This window comes from Protopterus annectens, chromosome 16.part0, assembly GCF_019279795.1.
Source record: "Protopterus annectens isolate FY-2018-M chromosome 16.part0, PAN1.0, whole genome shotgun sequence".
Taxonomy (NCBI): Eukaryota; Metazoa; Chordata; order Ceratodontiformes; family Protopteridae; genus Protopterus; species Protopterus annectens.
Genome location: NC_056750.1, coordinates 401,921,179 through 401,943,322, shown reverse-complemented (window position 1 = coordinate 401,943,322; position 22,144 = coordinate 401,921,179). Strand labels below are relative to the sequence as shown.

At 42.5% G+C, this 22,144-nt stretch overlaps 1 protein-coding gene and 1 non-coding gene across 4 annotated transcripts in view; both read right to left on the bottom strand.

Annotated features, from left to right (window-relative positions):
- Positions 1-22,144, bottom strand: part of RBM18 (RNA binding motif protein 18) — a 328,785-nt gene that overhangs the window by 294,292 nt on the left and 12,349 nt on the right. For 2 of the 3 annotated variants that reach the window (XM_044058274.1, XM_044058277.1), the window contains exon 2: positions 6,573-6,691. The exons of the other annotated variant lie outside the window; for it this stretch is intronic. In XM_044058274.1, coding sequence (XP_043914209.1) covers positions 6,573-6,685 — 113 coding nt within the window. In that variant the 5' untranslated portion in view covers positions 6,686-6,691. The remainder of the gene's footprint in view (positions 1-6,572; positions 6,692-22,144) is intronic. 3 annotated transcript variants of the gene reach the window in all.
- TRNAY-GUA lies at positions 19,373-19,459 on the bottom strand. The gene is given in 2 exon segments: positions 19,373-19,408; positions 19,423-19,459. It is a non-coding gene; the product is annotated as a tRNA-Tyr (tRNA).

The window sequence follows — 22,144 nt, the reverse complement described above, 5'->3', positions numbered from 1 at the left end:
GTTTTCATAAAGCCATTATTCGATGGTGTTCAATGTCTTATGCAAGAGAAAAGAGATGAGACATGTTATCAAAGGCGGTGATGAGAGTGGAGTCATCTGCGTACTGGATAAGAGTAGAGTGGTTGCAGGCAGACTGGAGGTTGTTGGTAAAGATATTGAATAGAAGGGGGCCTAGGATCGAACCCTGGGGGACCCCTGTTTTTACAGGCAAGAAGGGGAGCAAGAAGTGAGCCAATGGATAAATTATAGTATATTAGTAAGATAGCTGGAGAACCACTGCACTGTGGCAGGAGAGAGGTTAAGATCAGCTAGTTTTGTTAGCAGTTTAGAGTGAGACACCGTATTGAACGCTTTGGAGATGTCAAGGAAGAGACAAGACACAAGTTGGTTGTTATCTCTGGCATCAGCAACTATATAAATAGAAGTTAAGAGGGCTGTAGCAGTGCTGTGGTTTGGCCGGAAGCCGTGTTGGGTAGGAGATGAGAGTTTTTCCTGCATTAGGTATTTAAGGAGTTGAGAGTGGCTACATTTTTCTAGAATTTTAGAAAGTAGTGATAGGATGGCTATTGGTCTAAAATTAGAAGGGTCTGTGGAGTTACCTCCTCTGTGCATTGGTATTGTATGGAAAGACTTCCATGTTAGGAACTGTACTTTCTTGAATTGATCTACTTACTAGTATAGAGATGGGGAAGGCTATGGAATCAGCAGCAAGCTTGAGAACGAGGGAAGGTAGTTTATCAGCAGATAGGGAACAAGATTTAAGTTTGCGAATAAGAGATTTGATGTAGGAGGTGAGAACAGGTTTAAGAGAGAAGGGTTTTTGTTAATATAGGTAGAAGAGGGGGAAGAGTTAGGGGGACTGGAGTTATGGTCAGAGTGAGTTAGCTTGTGGATGATGTCAATAATAGTTATTAAGCAGCGTGGCAGTCTCTAGTGGTGAGTTAATAGGGAAGGGATTTGGGGTTAGGGGTTGCCAGGGTGTATGACATTACTGACTGTGGTCCAGAGTTTTTGGGGATTGCAGAGGTGATTGGATTGTGCTAAACTTACAAAAGTTTTTCTAGTCCTGGTAAATATGTTTTTTAGTAAGGTCTCTGATTTTCTTGTAGCTTTGAAGTAGGGTAGTGGATTTAGTATCTGGAAAGCCTGGCAGAAAACTCTCTTTTTTGTGCATGAGGGAGCATGTTTCTTTGGATAACCAAGGTGTATGGGAGGCTTTTATCCTAATTTTTCTTTGGGGTGCAAGCGAGTCTAAGATGTTGAGGGAAATCTGGCTAAAAATGTTCCACAGCTTCACTAAGGGGACAGTAGTGAAGGAAGGACCAGCTGATGGATAGTAGTTCAGAGTTAAATAAATCCATGTCAAATGAGGATAATTTATGGCAGTCTCTGTATATATGGGATCTAGATATTGGAATAGAGTGTCTTTGGATGTGACTGAGTAGGTGGTCACTAAGGGAATTGGGTAGGTTACAGAGGATGTGGTAGAGATTAGGGACTGTAGTAAGTATCCAATCAAGGATTGAGCTGGAACCAGAAGTTTTATAAATACGAGTGGGGGAATGTGAGGAGTTGTTTGAAACCATGAAGGTTTATACACATAATGGGGGAGTCAGACATGAGTTCTGACCAGTCTATGTTAACATCTCCCAAAACAATAATATAATTGACAGTCAGCCATGAAAGTATATTTTCTCGGACAGGAATGTTATTTCCTGGTGGGATGTAAACTGAGGCTATAACAAACTTTTTCCTGGGAGTTCAGGTGACAATTTAGTACAATAAGTTCAGCAGGGTGAAAGCTTAGTAGTGGTGTTTGTAAGGGGGAAAGAGATTAAATAGATCAGAATACAGAACTGCAACACCACTGCCTTTTCTTGTCTCTATCTAAATGAAATATATTGTAACCAGGGGGTAAAATTTCATTACTAGCTATGTGTGGTTTTAACCAAGTTTCAATTAAAGTTAAAATGGGAGGAGAGAGTTGGGCTATCCAGGAGTGTAAGTCAGTGGTTTTATTGTGAAGACTTTGTATGTTAATTGAGAACAGGTCTAGGGTTTTGCGAATGGTGCAGTGTGGAGTAGGCAGGGGTGTGTTAGAGGGAGTTAGGAGTGGGGAGGGGTGCATGATGGGGTTTAATGTAGGGGGTGAGGGGCCGGGGTTGGGGTGGATGTCACCAGCAAAGAGGAGATTCATTTTAAGAAATCTAGGATGAGGTGAGTGAAGTGGGTTTGGGTGATAGAAGAGTAGTTTTACTTCATCTTGGTGTGGACGTGACAGACTGTTTTGACCTTGTAGAGGTGAAAATGGGAGGTGGTAAAGAGTGATGGCGAGATGTAGAAAGAGTAGGTTACATTATGGTTATTGAGGGAATAGGAAAAAAAAAAAAGGTACACAAAGTTTCTGAGAAGTCTAGTTTGTTGTGGTAAGAGGAGAGTTGAGTAAGTAGAACAGGAAATGGGATACTTCGGTAAATGTGAGCCATGATGGGTAGAGTACAAGGAGAGGGAGATTTTAATTATCAGCAAGGCAGAGACCAATTGATATGTAGGTGAAGAATGGTGTGTGTGTGTGTGTGTGTGTGTGTGTGTGTGTGTGTGTGTGTGTGTGTGTGTGATGTGGTTAGTTGTAGTATTCTAATATGGGAGAGGACGTGAAGGGGAGGAGTGCGGTTAATGAGGAGAGAGTATAAATTAGTTGTCAGGGGTGACTGGGAATGGCGGTAGGGTAGGTGAGTGGAGAAGCCCAAGCGTAGTGAGGGCAAATGGAGCAGGCTGGGCCAAGACTTTTCACTGTTTGAAGAAAACAATTAAATCACTGAAGCCCAGAGGGGTAAGTACACTTAAGTAATACAGCAAGGCCACAGGAGAGAATTGTGGAGGTTAGCAGGGGGGGAGAATAGAAGGAGGAAGTGAAGAGGTAAGAGAATACATACTGGAAGCTTGTGAACTAAAGCAATTAGAGATATAGGTGGCCTAAGGTAGGAGTGGGATATTAAGACGTGCTGGGAAGAGGGGGAAAGGAGAGAATGCGGAGGATGGAGCAAGGAATAGAGGGAAAGTACTGCAGTCAGCAGAGGTCAGAGATGATCAGGACAGTTGTTTAGTTGTCAACTGCTACAGAGTAACATTGGGTGAAAATACAGGCTGGAGAGGTCAGCTATTGCTGGGAGGGCTGCTTCAGCCAGGTGATATCAGATGCTCAGGTGCTTGGAAAAAGGACGCTAGAGCACTTGGATTTCAGTCGGTTTTGCCAGGTTTAGAACCTAAAAGAAAAATAAAATGTGGAGAGAAGTGATTACAGTATGCAGAAGGAGCAGTTTCATTTGTTGAAGAAAGGTACAAAAGGAAGTTGGAAATAACAGGTATGTGGAGATTAGATAGTTCTATGGGTTATAAAGGCTACAGCAAGGGCAGGTAGTGAAGCAAGGGAAAGATACGGAAGGAAAGTAGCAGATTTGGAAGAGAAAGACCCTGAGAACGGTTAGTAGGGTGAGGGAAAAGTATTAGGGCTAAAGAGCAGCAAATCCAGCTGGAGCAAAGGACACACAATATTTAAAATACTGCAAAACAAGTACAACAAATCAAAAACTGTTACCATTACAAACATACCAATCTTCTAGGCTACTGCTTCCAAGTCATCATCCATCCCACAGGGCTGAAGAGCAAACATAATTCTTAAATTTTTTTCTAATTTTTTCTTCTTCTTCTTCAATTGTGCAGCTTTTGTAAAAAATAAAATAACAATTCTACTGCAGATTATGCAATTCTCACTTCTGTTCCTCTGGCTTCGGTTGATCAAAAAGAGCGATTTCAAATTTATGAGACTTGTATATTTTGTTGCAGTGCTTATTTTTATCTTCCAGTGCTTCAGGTTTAACTAATATTTTGTGAATATTCTGGACCAAAGTTCCTAAACTCTGCTCTTTTGAAGCTAGCTACAAAAACAAAATTGCCACTAATTCTAAGGACAACCACAAAGCATTCTATAGCTATGTCAAGAATCTCGATGGCTACACCCAGATCTGTTCTAAGTTACAGCACAATGGCATGAAAATTATAGAACCAACTGATATGGTCAACATCCTGGCAGATAGGTCGAGTGCTAACTTTATCCCCCCACCCTTTAAAGGGCCCATATCTATACAGAAAGAATGCAGAGTCCCTGTAATCACAACTGTGCAGGTAAAAGCTGCACTCTCTAAAGCCAAAAACACAGCATCCATGGGACCGGACAACATCTCGGGCTGCGTTTTACATGAACTTCGGAATGAACTGGCTCCCCACTTAAGCACCATGTTCAACAATAGCCTTGCATCAGGCTTTTTGCCCAATGAATGGCGCACAGCAACAGTTATCCCACTCCACAAAGAGAGAGCCACCACTGATTCCGGGAACTATCAACCTATTAGCCTGACGAGCCTGATCTGCAAGGCCATGGAACGTATCATCATGGAACTCAAAACAAAAACATTGGTAAACTCCAAACTCCGGATCCCACCCAGTTCGGGTTTGTGAAAGGCAGATCATGCCTCCTGAACCTGATCAACTTCTTTGAGGCAGTCACCAAAGCTGTAGATGAGGGTAAGGTGGTTCACACAGCCTATCTTGACCTCAGCAAGGCTTTTGATACCATCCCTCATTCGGGAATTATAGCTAAACTCACTAAACTAGGTATAAATCCCTATGTCACAAGATGGGCTGCCAACTGGCTCACTGACAGAACCCACACTGTAAAAGTTGCAGACTCCAAATCTGACCTCAAAGCAGTGACAAGTGGAGTACCACAGGGTTCCGTCCTGGGACCTCTCCTGTTTGATATCTACTTCTCTGAAGTACAGGTTAATGCAGGAGGCCTCTGGCTAATGAAGTTCACAGAGGACTGCAAACTAGGAGCCATAGTCAAGTCCCCAAATGATGTGGACATCCTACAGAAGGGCCTCGCTGAGACAGATGCCTGGTGTCAGAGCCATGGCCTCAAGCTCAATGCCAAAAAGTACAGTGCCATCCCCTTTGGTAAAAACTCTGTACCCATGAACTACCACATAGGCAGCAATCTACTTAACACCGAATGTGTGATAGAGACCTTGGGACCCAGGTGGACAGTAGTCTCTCCTTTGATAATCACATCGCCACAGTGGTCATGAAGTCCTTTTACGTGGCACACATCATAAAAAGGTTCTCATCCAGGAAAAAGAGGTCATTGTTCCCCTCTACTCGACACTCAGACCCATTATAGAGCACAACATCCCTTTTGGAATGTACCTCACAAGACATCTGCAGCAGCTGGAAAGGCCACAGAAGTACATCACAAAGAGGATTACTGGCCTCAAACAAATGCCCTATACTGACAGTCTCAAAAAACTCCAGCTTTACTCCGTAGCATATCGCCTACTCAGAGATGATCACTGCCCAACATAAAGCTATATCAAACCCAGAGCTGTTGGACATGCTACACCTAAAGAAATCCCAATCCCTACAAGCTACACGCTCTAGGGACCTAAACCTTGTCACCACAATAAACAGGACATACTGGAGGGATAGATTCCTGTCCCAGAGACTTCCCATACTCTGGAACAGGCTACCAATCTATGTCAAGCAAAGGTCTTCTTAGCACTCTTCAAGAAAATTCTTGATGAGTGGATGGGAAATAGGAAATACACCCTGGGGATCACTTCTGTGTCTCTGCTCGACAGTGGCACAGGAAAATAACTTTCTTGGGTGGCATAAGCCAGGGAACCTTGTTGGCTAGGCTTACGTAGACCCTTGGGCTGATAGCCTAGTACCTACCTATGACCCTATGAACCTAAATGTTTGAGTTGAGAAAATGTGCATTCTTGGTGGGGGGCTAACAGAATGAAAACCACACACACAAAAACTTGATGTGATTTTACACCTCTCCAAACAGAACATAAGAAATTTCACATTCTATGGACCAGGATTCTTGGTAAATTACCAAAGTGATGTTCTTCCAATACCTTTAAATGCTATGCAGGATAAAAGATGTTAACTGAAGTAAAGTTAATGGTTGGTCATTGACTGACTGACTGACTGACTGACACACACACACACACACACACACACACACACACACACACACACACACACACACACACACACACACACACACACACACACACACACACACACACTTATTCACTCCAAGATCTTTTTAATGTTGTTAACTAAAGGGAGAAATTAAAAAATGCAGCAACTATTAATAGGTTATGAGGCTACCAGGTAAACACAAAGAACTATTTATGTATCAGTTTCATAAACAGTAAGCTTGCTAGGCAGAATCAAAGGAAATCCGGGACAGATAACTGGTTAACCAGGTTGTTCAAGGTCACAAAGTTTGAAAACAGAAACCTATACCAAAGACAGACCATTTTAAATCCTGCTATTCTGGGAGCCATGCAGTTTATTTGACAGACATAAAATAAAACAGCTTGTATATGTTTCTCTGGACTGCTTAAAATTGTAACCTGATCAAGCACACAGTTTGTACAAAATGTATTCTATAAAATGAAATTTGTTCACCCAGTTACTCCTGCAACATAAGGTGGACTCACTCTGTTATTTTAGGGTCCAAGTTTCCAATCCACAGTCGATGACCTTCTTGCAAAGCACCCTCTGAGAGGATGGAAGCATTCTCTAAAGGAAGGCTTGGATTTTGAGACCCCATAGAGCACTAAAAAATAAAATATGCAGGATTAACTACTAAAGCATGGATTCGGATCTTCTGGTTTAAACCAAAATTATATGAAACCGGTTCTGAAATCCAAATCCAATTTCATCATCAAGAGTACTGCAAATGCCATTTAACACGCAAGTAAAACATAGGTCATACATCGGAAAAGCTTTGTCAACATGGACATAGCAACTCATTAAAATCATCATATACCTTCATTTCACAATACATATGACTAGCATTTCAGGCATGTTATGATGAAACAAGACAGCAACACAACAGGGAATATCACATTTTATACAAGCCATAAAGTGAACTAAAACTAGAAAGAATGTACAGATAGTATTCTTTACAAAAGTGTAAATCACAGAAGTTTGGTACAGAGAATCTCCACTGACACAGAGAACTAAAGAGAGAGGAAGGATGAAATACTGTAAAACATTTTGCTAAAAAATACTCTGATTTGTACTCATTACAGTAGAGAAAACTAACATGGCTGCTAAAACTGCTGTTACTTTGGAGACAATGATAACTTGGATACATTTTTTGAGGTTAAAAGTATACCAAGTGTTTAATATTTATGATCACAACAATGCAATTTACTTTCAATCAGTGTTTCAAAAAAGATACAGAAGGTTTATGGCAACGGTGACAAACTCTTACAAAAGGAACTAAACTGTGATTTGTCAGAATTTTGCTCTTGAATCCTGGAAGAATTTAATGGCTAGTGTAAGCCTTCATTACGAATAAAATATGAAAACACAGCAGCATAAAAGGAGACATCACATTTCACACATTCAGAAAAGTGAATTAAACACAGAAAGAATGTACTGGTAGTTTAAACCTTACTGGATTTGTATGCTTACTAGCATGAAGAATTATGAACTCAAAAAACTATACCTAAAGGAAAAAAAAACAAATGTGAATTTCCCACATTGTATAAGCTAACCAACAGATAAAAAAAAAAAATTCTTTCATAAAGTCTACTGAGTAAAAAGAGAAACTGATCTCAGGCATTTTATTCTTGCATATCTGCTACCAAAATGCATAAGTTTTGAGCTAGTTAAACATTTCAGAGGGAAAAAAGTTTCCTATTTTAGAAGGATGAAGTGCAGCTCTTTGGTTCTGCTCAGACATACATGCCCCTAATCTGTGTATATACAGGAGTGCACGTTTCAATGCATGCACAGCTTTGTAAGGCTAGGTTGTGGAGCTACAAGCTAGTTACATAAGCAGCATTAGCTACAGTTGCAGGATAACAGAAACCCTTTCTATGCAAAAAAAAAAAAAAAACCACAGAACATATATAAAGTAAAGCTAAAACAGATTTAGATTTCTTTTTACAGTTCTGAACAGAAGAAATCTTGGAAGCCAAAGCTGATATAATAGTTAAAATATATAATTCAAAGAGATTGCAGACTTGTGAAAATAGAAAAATGATAGAACACTTAGAGGTCATATACACTACCAATTTAAATTTATTACCAGGGGATTGAAGAGTTTCTTTATACTACAACACAAGTGTAAGCTTTAAAGAGACATGACATTACAGGCACTTTAAACATTAGTTAGGTATACAAGTTTTAAAACAATTTAACAGCATTAATATATTCAATATATAAAGAAAAATAGAAACATAAAACGTTTAAAACAAACGTAAGATAAGTGGTTCATATAAAAAAGGTATGATACTATTCTAATTTACTAACAAAACGTGAACATATTTATTTGATAACACTAACGTACTAAGGATTAACGCTGACATTAATAAATGCGCAAGAAAAAGAGTGTTGTAATCGATTTACTAAGACTACTTTTGTCAGTCTATGAAACTTTGTATCCATGATGGTGAGGTCATGGGGTTATATATTTGCCAGAATACAAAAAATATATTAAATCATTAGCATAAAATTGTGCACTCCAGCAAGGATTTTAGATATTAGATGTTATATCGAAAAGTATTACATGGAATAAATCAAGAAGTTATGTACTCACCATAACGTTCGATGTATGTAGTCCATCTCGCCTCACATTCTTACCCATGGGTTCGGAGCCAAATATCGGCTCCGACTCGGCCTATTTACTAGCTCAAAAGTCTCTGATTGGCTGGGCTAAGAGGCTATCCCATAATACACTGCTTCGCATCCCCAGATCTAGTTTGCTGCAAACAACTCAGTTATTACATACATAAGACACATCCATACAAACAAATATCCAAACAAATTAATCAATCAAAGGGACTCTGCACGATAAAAAATTTTTCCTCCAAATCCTCCAGGCAGGGGGGAAGGCGGGAGGGAAAGTGAGAATGTGAGGCGAGATGGACTACATACATCGAAATTTATGGTGCGTACATAACTTCTTGATGTTATGTAGTCCTATCTCGCCTACATTCTTACCCATGGGACAGTGTTCCTAGCACCTACAACCCGGGTGGCTCACAGGAAAATACTCCTGAGAACTGTGGAGCCAAATAAAGATCTGCCCCTGGAAACCACGTCCAATTTGTAATGAGAGACAAAAGTGTGAGAAGCCCAAGTGGCCGCAGCACATATATCATCCATTGACAATCTAGCTTGATAGGCTGTGGATGTGGAAACAGCTCTTGTGGAGTGGGCTTTGGGTGGAAAGGGCAAAGTTTTACCTGCTGTGTGACAGATGAAGGAAATACAGCTGGCTATCCATCTAGAGAGTGTGACCTTGGATACCAGAGAACCAAGCCTGTTTTCGGAAAAGGAGACAAGGAGTTGGTCAGATTTCCGAATCTCTTTTGTCCGATGGGGACAGTACTGTCTATGTACATCTAGTTGGTGAAATCTGAATTCTGCCTTGTTGGAAAAATTGGGAAAGAAAACTGGTAGCTCAATAGACTGATTTATATTAGACAGGGAAGCCACTTTGGGAAGAAAAGACAGGTTTGGTCTAAGGGAGACTCTGTCTTTATGGAAGATCAAATATGAGGGTTTGATGGAAAGGGCTTGGATTTCGGAAACCTGCCTCGCTGAAGTGATCGCTATTAAAAAGGCCGTTTTCCAGGTTAGAAACTTTAACTCGCAGGTAGCTGCAGGCTCAAAGGGAGGAAGAGTGAGGGCTTGAAGAACAAAATTGAGGTCCCAGGGCATAACAGGTTGTGATACTGGGGGACGAAGCAATAGGGTACCTTTAAGGAATGCTTTACATAGTCTGTGTGCCATAAGGCTAGGTTCATTGGCCACGTGGAAGTTTGATATAGCTGCCAGCTGAACTTTGTTGGTGGCTGAAGCGGACCCCTGATAGAACAATATGGACAAAAATTCCAAAACAGAATCAATTGGAGCCGTGTAGAGATCAATGCCTCTGGAATGAGCCCAAATAGAGAATCTTTTCCATTTGCTAGAGTAGATTTTCCTCGTGGATGGTTTTGAGAGAGGACGACAAAATATGGACTACGTCTGGCGAAAAATTATGACATCCGACTAAGGATGGAAGTGGAGTAGCCAGGCTGTCAGCCGGAGTGTCCTCAGAGAGGGGTGGAACTGTTCCGACATGTGTGTCAGTAAATCTGGAAGGGGTTCCAGAATCCAAGGAGTATCCATGAGGTAGGGTTGAAGGAAGGGGAACCATACTTGACGAGGCCAGCGTGGGGCAATCAGAATCATTCTGCTTCCCAAGGATTGCACTTTTCTGAATCACCCTTGAGAGAAGGGGAAACGGAGGGAAAGCATAAAGCAGACCGGAGGGCCAATTGTGAGCTAGTGTGTCCCTGGGTGATTCCCCCAGTGGGGGGGATCAGCGAGAAGTAGTTGCTGCATTTCACACTGAGGGGGCTGGCAAAAAGATTGCAGCAAGGTTGACCCCATCTGCTGAAGATTCATTCTGCCACCAGGCGATTCAGGGACCACTCGTAGGGCATAAGGATCGCCCTGCTTAGCTTGTCTGCTATCACATTGGTCTTCCCCGGGATGTGCGTTGCCACTAGAAACAGTTGGGAAGCTATTGCCCAATGCTACACGCGCATGGCCTCCCTGCATAGTGGATAAGATCTGGTTCCTCCTTGCTTGTTGAGATACCACACTAAAGACATGTTGTCTGAGTGTATCGCAATGGTCCCTAGAGGAAGGACTTCTTGAAGTGCTTGCAACGCAGGAAGCACTGCTCTCATCTCCAGGACGTTTATGTGCAAATGTATCTCGTGCTCCAGTCACGTGCCTTGGACCATCCTGCCGAGATAATGCCCCCCCCCCATCTGGGAGGCGTCCGTAGTCACTGTGGCCAGAGGGATGGGTGGAACAAAGGGTTTTCCTACGTTCAAGTTGTTGGTGCACAGCCACCAACGGAGGTCCTGCTTGCATCTGTCTGTCATTAGGATTGGATAGGATAGCGGAAGTCTTTGGAGAGACCATTGGCCAAAGAGAGACCATTGAAGAATTCTCATGTGTAATCTCGCTAACGGGACCAACACGATAGTAGCTGCCATGGTCCCTAGGAGTTGAAGAATCAAGTCTTGCCTTCGCATGTCTCAGAGGCGTCAGTGTGAGAATTTGTTGTTGCAACCCTGTGATCCTTTCTTGTGGTAGGAACTCCTGCATTTGAATGGTGTCCAGCTCTGTTCCTATAAAGGTGACACGCTGTAAGGGCAACAATGCAGATTTTTTCCAGTTTATCATAATGCCTAATTGGTGACATAGACTGACGGTAGTGTCCCTGGTCTGAATTAGTAGATGCCTGGTGGGGGCGGTGAGGAGCCAGTCATCCAGGTATGGAAAATTCTTGACGTCTCAAGTGAGCTGTCAACACTGCCATACACTTGCACCCTGGGGGCTGTGGTGAGATCAAAGGGCAGGGCTTGAAACTGGAAATGTCTGTCTCCCAGCCGGAAGCGTAGATGACACCTGGATGCCCCGTCCATTTTGATATGGTAGTAAGCATCCTTCAGGTCGATGGAGCACATCCATACTTCCTTTCCCAATAATGGGATAATAGATTGTAGGGTGACCATACGGAATTTGGACTTGTGTACGTAATGGTTGAGTTGACTGAGCTCTAGCATGGGTCTCGGGTCCCCTGTTCTTTTTGGCACCAAAAAGAACCTTGAGTAAGTCCCTGATCCATTCTGGTCTGAGGGAACTGGTTGGATGACTCCTTTTTCTAGCAGCTGAGAAACCTCTGAGGCTGCTTGATCCCTTTGACTGGGTGGAACATTTGGGATTCTTCTGATGGGAGGGGGTACTGAACAGAATGGAATGGTGTAACCTCGGGAAATTATCCTTAATACCCATCGGTCCTGGGTGATTTTTTCCCAGGCTTCCGGATACAAGGAAATTAAACCCCTGACTGGCTCCGGATAAGCACAGTCGGGCACACCCTCAGGAATGAGAGTATGGGGAACCCCGAAAAGAGTCGCGGTCCCCAGAATTGTGGGGGCCCCCCTCTGCCTCTGGGGCGACGTCTCCCTGAATAACCCCCCCCCTGCCTCGGGAGGGGGTTTCACCTTGTGTGGCAGGAAAAAACCTTTGTGATTTCTTGAACCACATCTTTCCCCCTCGCTGTGCCTTGGTATAAGGCCTAGACGGGAGGGAAAAATGGGCCCCTACAGCAGACACCGTCTTTCCCTCTTGCTCGTACCTGGTGAGGGTGTCTTTCACTTTGGTCCCAAACAAGGAGAAACCATCAAAAGGGCCATCAGTGAAGGAAGACTTGAAGGCCTCCGCAAAGTGACACAGGCACAGCCAGGCTTGTCTTCTAAGGGCTACACTCGAGCTGGCCGCCATACTCACTCCCTCAGCCACATACAAAATGAGACGCATGGACGAGTTTGCGATGGAGTTGAGGGTAGAAACCTGTGCGTTGACGGTCTGAGCCACCGCTTCAGGTATGTTACCCGCAAGAGTATCTCCCAACTCCTTAAGAAGATCTCTCTGGAGCAGAGTGAAGTGAGATAAGTAGTTCAGCGACCTTAAGGTGAAGGTGGCTGAAGACAAGGTACACTTCCCGTACCGGTCCATAGTCCTAGACTCCTTGTTAGGAGGATGGACCGAAGAGGAAGACTCTGCAACTTCCTTCTGGGTGGCTGCCGCCACCGCCATGGCATCTACCGGGACTCCCTTTGTCAGAAATTCTTTCCCATGAGGGGAGGAGAGAAATTTGTTGGGGTGCCGAGGTACTGGCTCCACAGAATCAGGGTTTTCCCACACCCTTCGACAAATAAGGTCAAGGAGTTCATCGAAGGGTGGAGACACCCAGGAGGCGGAAGGTTGAGCGCCAAAAGCCTTAAGGAACACAGACTCCTCCTCGGAAGGGGTTTTGGAAGGCCAGCCTCCTCTTTGTTTCAGTATCTTCAGGATATCGGAGAAGGAAACATCATCAGAGGAAGACTTGGGGGACCCTTCCGATTCCTCAAGGTCAGTATCGGAAGTGAGAGACTCGTCCTGGGAGTCTATGTGCTTCCTCTTGCACAATTTCTTTCTGGGAGGTTCCTCAGGGACAGGCTCTGAGGGACCTTCAGAAAGTGGGGGACCGCTCGTGGGGGTATCCTTAGGGCCTGGTGCTCTGCTGTCCAAGGATAGATGGGTGTCAGAAGCTCTCGCCGGAGTGGTGGGGGATGGCATGACCGACCTGAGTGAAGTTGCTGACGACCTGGCCAGCGCGTTCCGCATGGCCTCGAAGGCGGGCCCCTCCCCCCCCAAGTCAGAGGACCAACCGGCCTCCAAGGCCATGACCAGGACTGGGGTCCCCCCAGCCGATGCACTGAGGGGGAGACTCGGAACCGAAAGATGTCCCGAGGCATCCCCCTCAGGCCCGACAGAGGAGACCCGAGTCTCGAACCCTGTGGATGGAACCGACATGGTTGGAGCAGAGGTCGGCACCGATAAACCCAGAGGGGGTATCGGAGCCGGCGCAGGAACATCACTCAGAGCGGGACATACCGGCTCCAAAAGGAAGGATGTGCTCTAAGGAGGAATCTATGAAGCAACCATAGGAATTGGCTCCGCAGCCGACTGGGTCGGAGCCGAAAACAATTTAGCCAACACTGGCGACTGCAGGAGCCTCTGCACCACTCTATCCACATCCAAATCGGACAGCCTGGAGGATTTGGAGGAGATGGATGGAGACTGAGACCTTACCTGGTGAACCAAGCCTCACACTTTGCGACCGGCTCCGAATAGGTTCGAGAATGATCGGAGCGGACGCGGATTCACTTAATACAGACACCTCCTGCGGCCCCGAGTACAGTGGAGCCGAGGAAGCAGTATCCAATATGGTAATTGCTGATGGAGCCAGAGACCTTTTCTTGGACGACTTAGATTTGGACTGGGAGCCGAATCTATAGCCTTCTCGAAAGATGGTTTAAGCAATTTGTTTTTCCTCTCTTGGAGCACCCTAGGACTGAAGGCATGGCAAAAACTACACGACTCCTGTAAGTGGATGGCTCCAAGACAGTAAACACAGAGTGTCCATCCGTGATGGACATTTTATATCCACACTTTGAACACTTTTTAAAGCCAGAAGGCTTATGTTCTTTCTGATCCTTAGACATATTCAAGAGTTAACTACTTCCAACTGGTGCAAAGCACACAGCGTAACTACAGTTAATTACCAAAAAAGGGTGGGAAGCCCACTACTTAGACAGCAGACAGTACCACAGGGAAGAGCAAAGCTCTAAACCAACAAACAATAACAACGAGAACACAGAGAGAGAACCTCTAACTTAAACGGTTCTCAAAACGTAATGTACAATAAGAAACAGATAAACTATTCACTAAGGGAGGACTAGGTCCTCGAACTAAAACGGGCCTAGCCCGTGGGAACTGTTAGGGATACCACAAAAAACACTACAAACACACAAACACAACTGCCGCAGCAAAAATAGCTATTAAAATAGCCTTTGAAGTATGAAGCAAGCAATTTCTCAAGAGAAATAAGTAAAAAAAAAAAAAAAGTACTTAGTCACAGCCAAGCGAGACCACGTCCAAGCTCTACAAGCGGCAAACGAGATCTGGGGATGCGAAGCAGTGTACTATGGGATACCCTCTTAGCCCAGCCAATCAGAGACTTTTGAGCTAGTAAATAGGCAGAGTTGGAGCTGATATTCGGCTCCGAACCCATGGATAAAAATGTAGGCGAGATAGGACTACATAACATCATACATTTTAGTGTTAGAGGGGCAGAACTGATATCTTGTGCCACAACATCCTTCATTGTAGCCATCTTCTGCCTTATAGCCTAGTACTAACTATGAACCCAACTACCCTTACAGGCCATTTTATGCCTAGCCAAGTTTTCCATTTGGTGCTTGGGATCACCTATTTCATTTAGTGTTTAGATTAACCTTACCAATTCATGGACTCTATTTATATTACTTCTATTGGTAATAATTATGATCATACTGCAGATATTTTGAAAGACCCAATTCATTGGGGGGTTAAAAAAATTTAGGAGGTGCCTCTGTTCATTAGTCATATGTGGGACCCCTAGGGAAAATTTTCCAATTATTCATCCATAGATCTGAGTTGCACAAGAATATGGACAGGGATAAGCTTTGTTTTATGTGGATGGGGAGTCTGTTCCAGAGCAATGATATCTGCCAGCTATACCTGTCACTCCAAACCATTCTACTGACATTACAGAACAGGTTTAGTTCTCTGGACAGAGCATTTCTGATGACTGACTTGTGATGTGTAGGAGGTCCATTACTATTGGGTCAAAAGATGCCTTGTATGCCAGACACAGGTCACCTCTTAAGCTACAAGAGACCAAGTAGAGCAACAGGGCTTTCAGTCTCTCCGATTTTGGATCTGCTTGCAGCAATAACCTTTCTTCAGTCCTCCTTGTATTTATTGTGACATAGCCCGCTGTTATCAGAATTCTCTGTGGCCCTTTCAGCATCTGCATATTAAAATAAACAAGTAAATTAACATAATTTCATCATCACTTTGTTTCTTATTTAGCCAAGCAATTAACTCCCTCAAAACTAAAATTGATTTGGTGGTTATAATAGTTTACTACCTCAAGTTTAATTCTTTTTTTTCTCTCAGCCTTTGTCCCCCCCCGCCTCTGCTCCATTGCTCGTGTGAAGGTAAACTTTGTAAATAATATCTTTTTTTACAAAACTTATTTTGTTCTGCACTATACTTGCACTGATCATCCAGACTATTACATTTAAGGAGCGTTAAAGTGATTTTCTGATGTTATATGCATTATGGCACTTGAGTGAAGTGACACCATGCATTTTACCACTTATTTTTACTTGTGTATTTGGGCAGTGTTTTTTTTTTTTTTTTTTTTTTTTTTAAATAAAAAGCTTTGCAAACGTTAAACTAAAGCACAGCCCAAATACATTTATTATTTCCTATAGTAACGTTCCTCGGGTTAACATGTGCTGCATCCACAGACTTTAATGGGTACCTTTGCACATGTCTGGTGGTGTACTCATGGACTCAACACACGCAAACCTATACAGCACCACTAAGGTTAAAGTTTACTGTTTTTCCTCAGTGATGTCAGCTTATGGAAAACATAGTTTTAAAGTTCACTGTTTTTCCTCAGTGATGTTAGTATATGGAAATGTTTTCTCATAAAAATAGCAGAAGAAACTGTTCCCTAATGGGCAGAGTTGTTGTTCAGCAGTTTATGCATCACAGGCCATGGTACAAAAGTAAGACTGGAAACACTTGGAAAAATCACTGCTCATGCACTGTGACTAAATAACTTACATTTATTTTGTTATAAGCTGTAGGCTGAGCCTGAGGAATGGTCCACTCTTATCAGGGGTATACACCAGTTACTCAAGTAAGATTTTGTAAACTGCTGCCTCTTCAAATACAGTGAATAATAAAACATACTTTCCATTTCTCTCCTGTCAAACTTTAAAATTCCATACTACTACCTGATGTAAATAATAAGCCATCACAATCACATCAGCATTTACAGCATTTGAAAACCAGATTCTCAGAGTCTGGTGCACTTGGTTTGAGGTAATTTCGTCCACTTATTCAGTCTTTCACTGTAATTCACTGTTCAATTACTCAACACAGCAGATTTATTACACTTCTCTCTATTACTATCACTAAATACGTACTTCTGTCCTGCACATTTTAAAGTGCGCTATTTTCATTTCTCTTTCAAAGGCCTATTCTCCTGTCAGCACCATATTTTATAGCTCACCCTACACCTTAATCCATTCTATCCATAGTACTGAACTAGTATTAAAGGGAACAGAAACTTTTGCTTTTAATATCCATATTAATTTAAGGTGTTAAATTAGTCCACTTTATAAACCTCTGGCATTTATGAAAGTGGTATAAGCAATAAGGGAACTTTGGTGAAGCTGGTAATTTATGTTCAACTTTCCTGATCGCACTTTGACTACGGATCTCCACTAACAATGCTTCCTATATAACATCTCAGTTTTTGCTCTACACTAATCACCACTTAAAATGCGGAGTGATGCAGCTGCAACAAAATACATCATATCTGTAAAAAGTTGTGAAAGTGCACCACTGCTACAAACTGGTGGTGTAAATTACAACTGTAGCTGCTTGAAATGTTAGAAACTGCTGCTCTCAATTGCACTGTAGTCATTCTATTATCAAATGAATAATCTGAATTTCTATAGTGCCTTCTGGTCCACGTTGTGACTGAAAGGGTCTTACACCAGGTTACTTACCTGGCTAACCACTCAACAAATAAAATATTGAATCATTACATGAGCTGCAGCTCTTTAAACACTTTCTGATGGAGTCTTCCTATTGTGACTGCTCATAGGTAGGTACTAGGCTTTTGGCCCTAGGGCCTATACAAGCCTAGCCAAAAAGGTACCCTGGCTTTCGCCACCCAAAAAATTATTTTGCTGTGTCCCTGTCGAGCAGAGCCACAGAGGTGATCCCTGGGGTGAAGTTCCTATTTCCCATCCAATCATCAAGATTTTTCTTGGAGTGCTAATGAGGAGCTCTGTTTGATATAGATAGGTAGTTTGTTCCAGAGTATGGGAAGTCTCTGGGACAGGAATCTATCCCTCCAGCATGTTCTGTTTACTGTGGTGACAAGGTTTAGGTCCCTAGAGAGTGTAGCTCGGAGGGAATGGGATTTCTTTAAGTGGAGCATGTCCAACAGCTCTGGGTTTGACATAACTTTGTATGTTAGGCAGACAGCGCATCCGAGTAGGTGATATGCGATGGAGTAAAGCTGGAGTTTTTTGAGACTGTCTGTGTAGGGCATCTGTTTGAGGCCAGTAATCCTCTTTGTGAGATATTTCTGCGGCCTTTCCAGTTGTTGTAGATGTCTTGTGAGGTACATACCAAAAGGGACGCTGTACTCTATAATGGGTCTAATGAGCGACGAGCAGAGGGGAACAAGGACCTCTTTTTTTCCTGGATAAGAAACCTTTTCTGATGAGGTGTGCCACGTAGAAGGATTTCCTGACTACTGTGGCAATGTGATTACGAGAGACTATTGTCCACCTGTGTCCCAAGGTCTCGTATCACACTTTCGGTGTTAAGTAGACTACCACCTATGTGGTAGCTCACAAGTACAGAGTTTTTACCAAAGGGGATGACAATGCAATTTTTGGCATTGAGCTTGAGGCCATGGCTTTGACACCAGGTATCTGTCTCAGTGAGGCCCTTTTGCAGGATGTCCACATTGTTAGGAGTTTCAATTATGGCTCCTAGTTTGCAGTCATCTGCGAACTTCTTTAGCCAAAGACTTTCTGTGTTAGCCTGTACTTCAGAAAAGTAGACACCAAACAGGAGAGGACCCAGGACTGAACCCTGTGGTACTCCACTTGTCACTGGTCTGAAGTCAGATTTGGAGTCTGCTACTTTCACAGTGTGGGTTCTGTCAGTGAGCCAGTTGGCAACCCATCTTGTGACATAGGGATTTATACCTAGCTTAGTGAGTTTATCTACAATTCCAGAGTGGGGGACGGTGTCAAAAGCCTTGGCGAGATCTAGATAGGCTGTGTGAACCACCTTACCCTCGTCTACGGCTTTGGTGACTGCTTCAAAGAAGTCTATCAGGTTTAGGAGACATAATCTGTCTTTTACAAACCCAAATTGGGTGGGGTCCAGAGTTTGGAGATTACCAATGGCTTTATTTATAAGTTCCACGATGATATGTTCCATGGTCTTGCAGACCAGGCAAATGGGGCGGTAGTTCCCAGGGTCCGTGGTGGCTCCCCCTTTGTTAAGTGGGATAACAGTCACTGTGCGTCATTCAGTGGGCACAAAGCCTGACGCGAGTCTATGACTGAACATGGTACTTCGGTGGGGTGCCAGTTCATTCTGTAGTTCATGTAGAACGCAGCCTGGGATGTTGTCATGTCCCATGGATGCTGTGTTCTTGGCTTTGGAGAGTGTGGTTTTTACCTGTGCAACCGTGATTACAGGAACTTTGCATTCTTCCGGTACAGATATGGGCCCTTTAGGGGGTGAGAGGGGGGTAAAGTTAGCACTGAACCTATCTGCCAGGATGTTGGCAATATCAGTTGGTTCTGCATATTTAGTGCCACTGTGCTGTAACTCAGAGCAGATCTGAGTGTTGCCATTAAGATTCTTGACATAGCTATGGAATGCTTTGTGGTTGTCTTTATAATCAGTGCCGATTTTGTTTTCGTAACTAGCTTTGGAGGATTTTATGAGGGATCTCAGCTTATTACTGAGGCTGACCAGGGAATTCCTCCAATCATGGGATTTAAAAATAACCTCCCTTGAGACGGAATTGAACCAGCGACCTAAGGATGACTTAGGAAATCACTACAGTCCTCTGCTCTACCAGCTGAGCTATCAAAGGGATAAAAGTCTGTGACAACGTCTCATTCTATTGCACTAGAGTATGCCCTCAATAGTATCTGGTAACTCTATGCACAGTATTACACATGCATTAATCTGACCGCTGAAAGATAAATATAAAGGTTCTATGAACCACTCCAAGTCCTCTCTCACCTGGATAATGGAACTGGCAACCACTGCGTGCTACCACTGGTCAAGGTGCTTTCTGTAATGCCAACAGGCCTTTCATGGAATGGAGATGCTGGCCGATTATGCACACAGACCATTTCCAATAGCTTCTTTGACCATCATGTGCAGTGCTTCTCATCAAACTTAGCCTTTGCACAACAGTGTGTTAAACTTTTTTTCAACATATGCAGGCTGCTATAAAGCAGACTACTATTATAATTCCTGCTACATGCCTTCCTTGTACAGCTTGCTACAACTTTTGCATCTGTAATTTAAATGCTGCAAGTTGCAGTGAGATACTAAACTACACTTTAATGATGCCTTCTACTTTTGACTTATTTTATGGGTTTGCTTATCTACGTAGAAAGTGCTCAGACTCAAGCACTTAAAATACATATTACGAGGATTCTTCTTTAAAAACTTAACCTTTTGCACCTTTGACGTGGCATATTTCTTTTCCTGATTGTTCCACAAACTAAAGTAGGAGATACATGGTGAGAACTGAAAAAAAAAAGAAGTGTTTGTTAACAATATAAAGACAACAGAAGAGCCATGTTTGAAATGCATCATGTAAGCATCGATTGTCTGATAAACTTTTCTTATTCAGAATAAAATAAGACTTGTATGACTTTCATGATTGTCAGAACCATGGCTCCCCCTTATACAAAACTAAAATTTCTTAGTGAATTTGAGGTCCTTAAGAGCAACTGTTGGTACATTTCTCACAGTATATCATTAAAATACACATAGTAGTACATTTTCTCTTCAGAAAATGCTATTTTTTTTTCAGATTGCTTTCATATCCTGTCCTGGAAAAATGGCAAATAAACTTCACAGAACCAGCAGACTGGCCAATCATTTTAACCGCAAAAAAACAGCCAGGTTGGTATTCCACTCTTTACTAAAAAAGGCAAAGCTGTAATGATCCTACTTGAACTCTGCCTCCTCTTCCCCATCTCGCCTTTCTACCCCTATTTCTTACAGGTATCCATTCCTACTTGTATTTTATGACCTTGCCCCCCCCTTTTTACTCCTCTCTTCACTATATACTTCCACCTCTGATCTACCCCCCCCCGTCCCCTTACATTCTATACCCCTCCTTATTCTTTTCCCTTGTGCCAGGACCTTCTATTCTGTCACTGCAGGCCTCACTATTCTCATACCTAGGTTAGCAATTTCCATTCTAATAACAAATATGATGAATCTGTGATTGTAAGACAACAGTTTATATATATGTTCAAGTTTTCTTTCTTTTCATACACTGTAGAAAATTACTCTTACTTATTTTTGCTGTATTTGTATCTCTTCATGATTGTATGCTTAAATACTTATTTGTTTAAAAAAAAAAAATCACTGCTGTAATGGAGCTTTTCTCCTCGGCTCTCTGCTGAAAAAGGGCATCTGCCCAGCCAGACCAACCGGGTAAACAAATGGCAAATAAATAAATAATAAAAGGTTACAGCCATGCATTCAGATGGATATCAAACTACTGAGAAAGACTGTTTACAAAACTAACTCTCTGCCCTACTTTATTCCCAGTTATAAATTCCTAAATGATTCCTAGGACATATAACAAGTGTTACAAATGTTTCAGTTTAAGACATAACTAAGTAAATGCATTAAAGGACAGCATTCTGTTTGCAGTGCATTAACATCAACTACTATGCAGTTAAGATAACACAGCTGGTATGAATGAATCAAAACATACAGCCTGCACACGTAACTTTTTAGGCGCTACCTGTAGGTTTACTTCTCAGCTTAGTGTAAATACGCTTAACAATAAAGCAAAGCCAAACAGAGATATAATATGGCCTGTATATGCCATTTAAGGTGACAGTCATAACATACAGCTCACAGGGGACGGTTCCCCTAACTTTTTCCTGCAGTAAAGCAATTTTCTGGACTCTGAGGAATAATACAAAAGTAGCACCAACTACAGAGATAATCACCGAGAAAAGATTTTGTATGTAACTGGATTACTATAAGAAAGCAAACGATGAACTGATACAGTAGATTTGGAATAGAAAGCAAATTTGGGAGAGTCAAGTAGAATGCAAGAGGAGACAAAGAGGTCTAGCCATAGGAGGGATGGACTGCAAGGGAGAAAACATGCAAGAATTGTACAAGACTACCAAAGAAGATAGAAAAGTGGTTCTGAATCGAAAAAAAAGTGTCAACTGTCCGTAGCTACTATATACCTTATCCCTTCCCTCCTTTACTGTGCCTCTATCCTCACTAGCCTACAATATTCCCTTAAGTCTAAACTCGCCTCCTGCTATTACAAAATTTCAAAGTTTGCAACTGGCCAAAGATCCTCTACCCATTACTGTATTTCCCTACATCAATTGAACTGGCTTGAGCTACCCAACTATCTCCCCTATAATCAACTGATCCAAGCTCACACAATTATCTTTAGCCCCTCTCTCTGCTCTTCTCTTGCCTCTACTTTTTAAATGCATCAACCTAACAGATGTCTAAGTTCTGAATCACAAAACCTAACAGAATGGCATAAACCTGC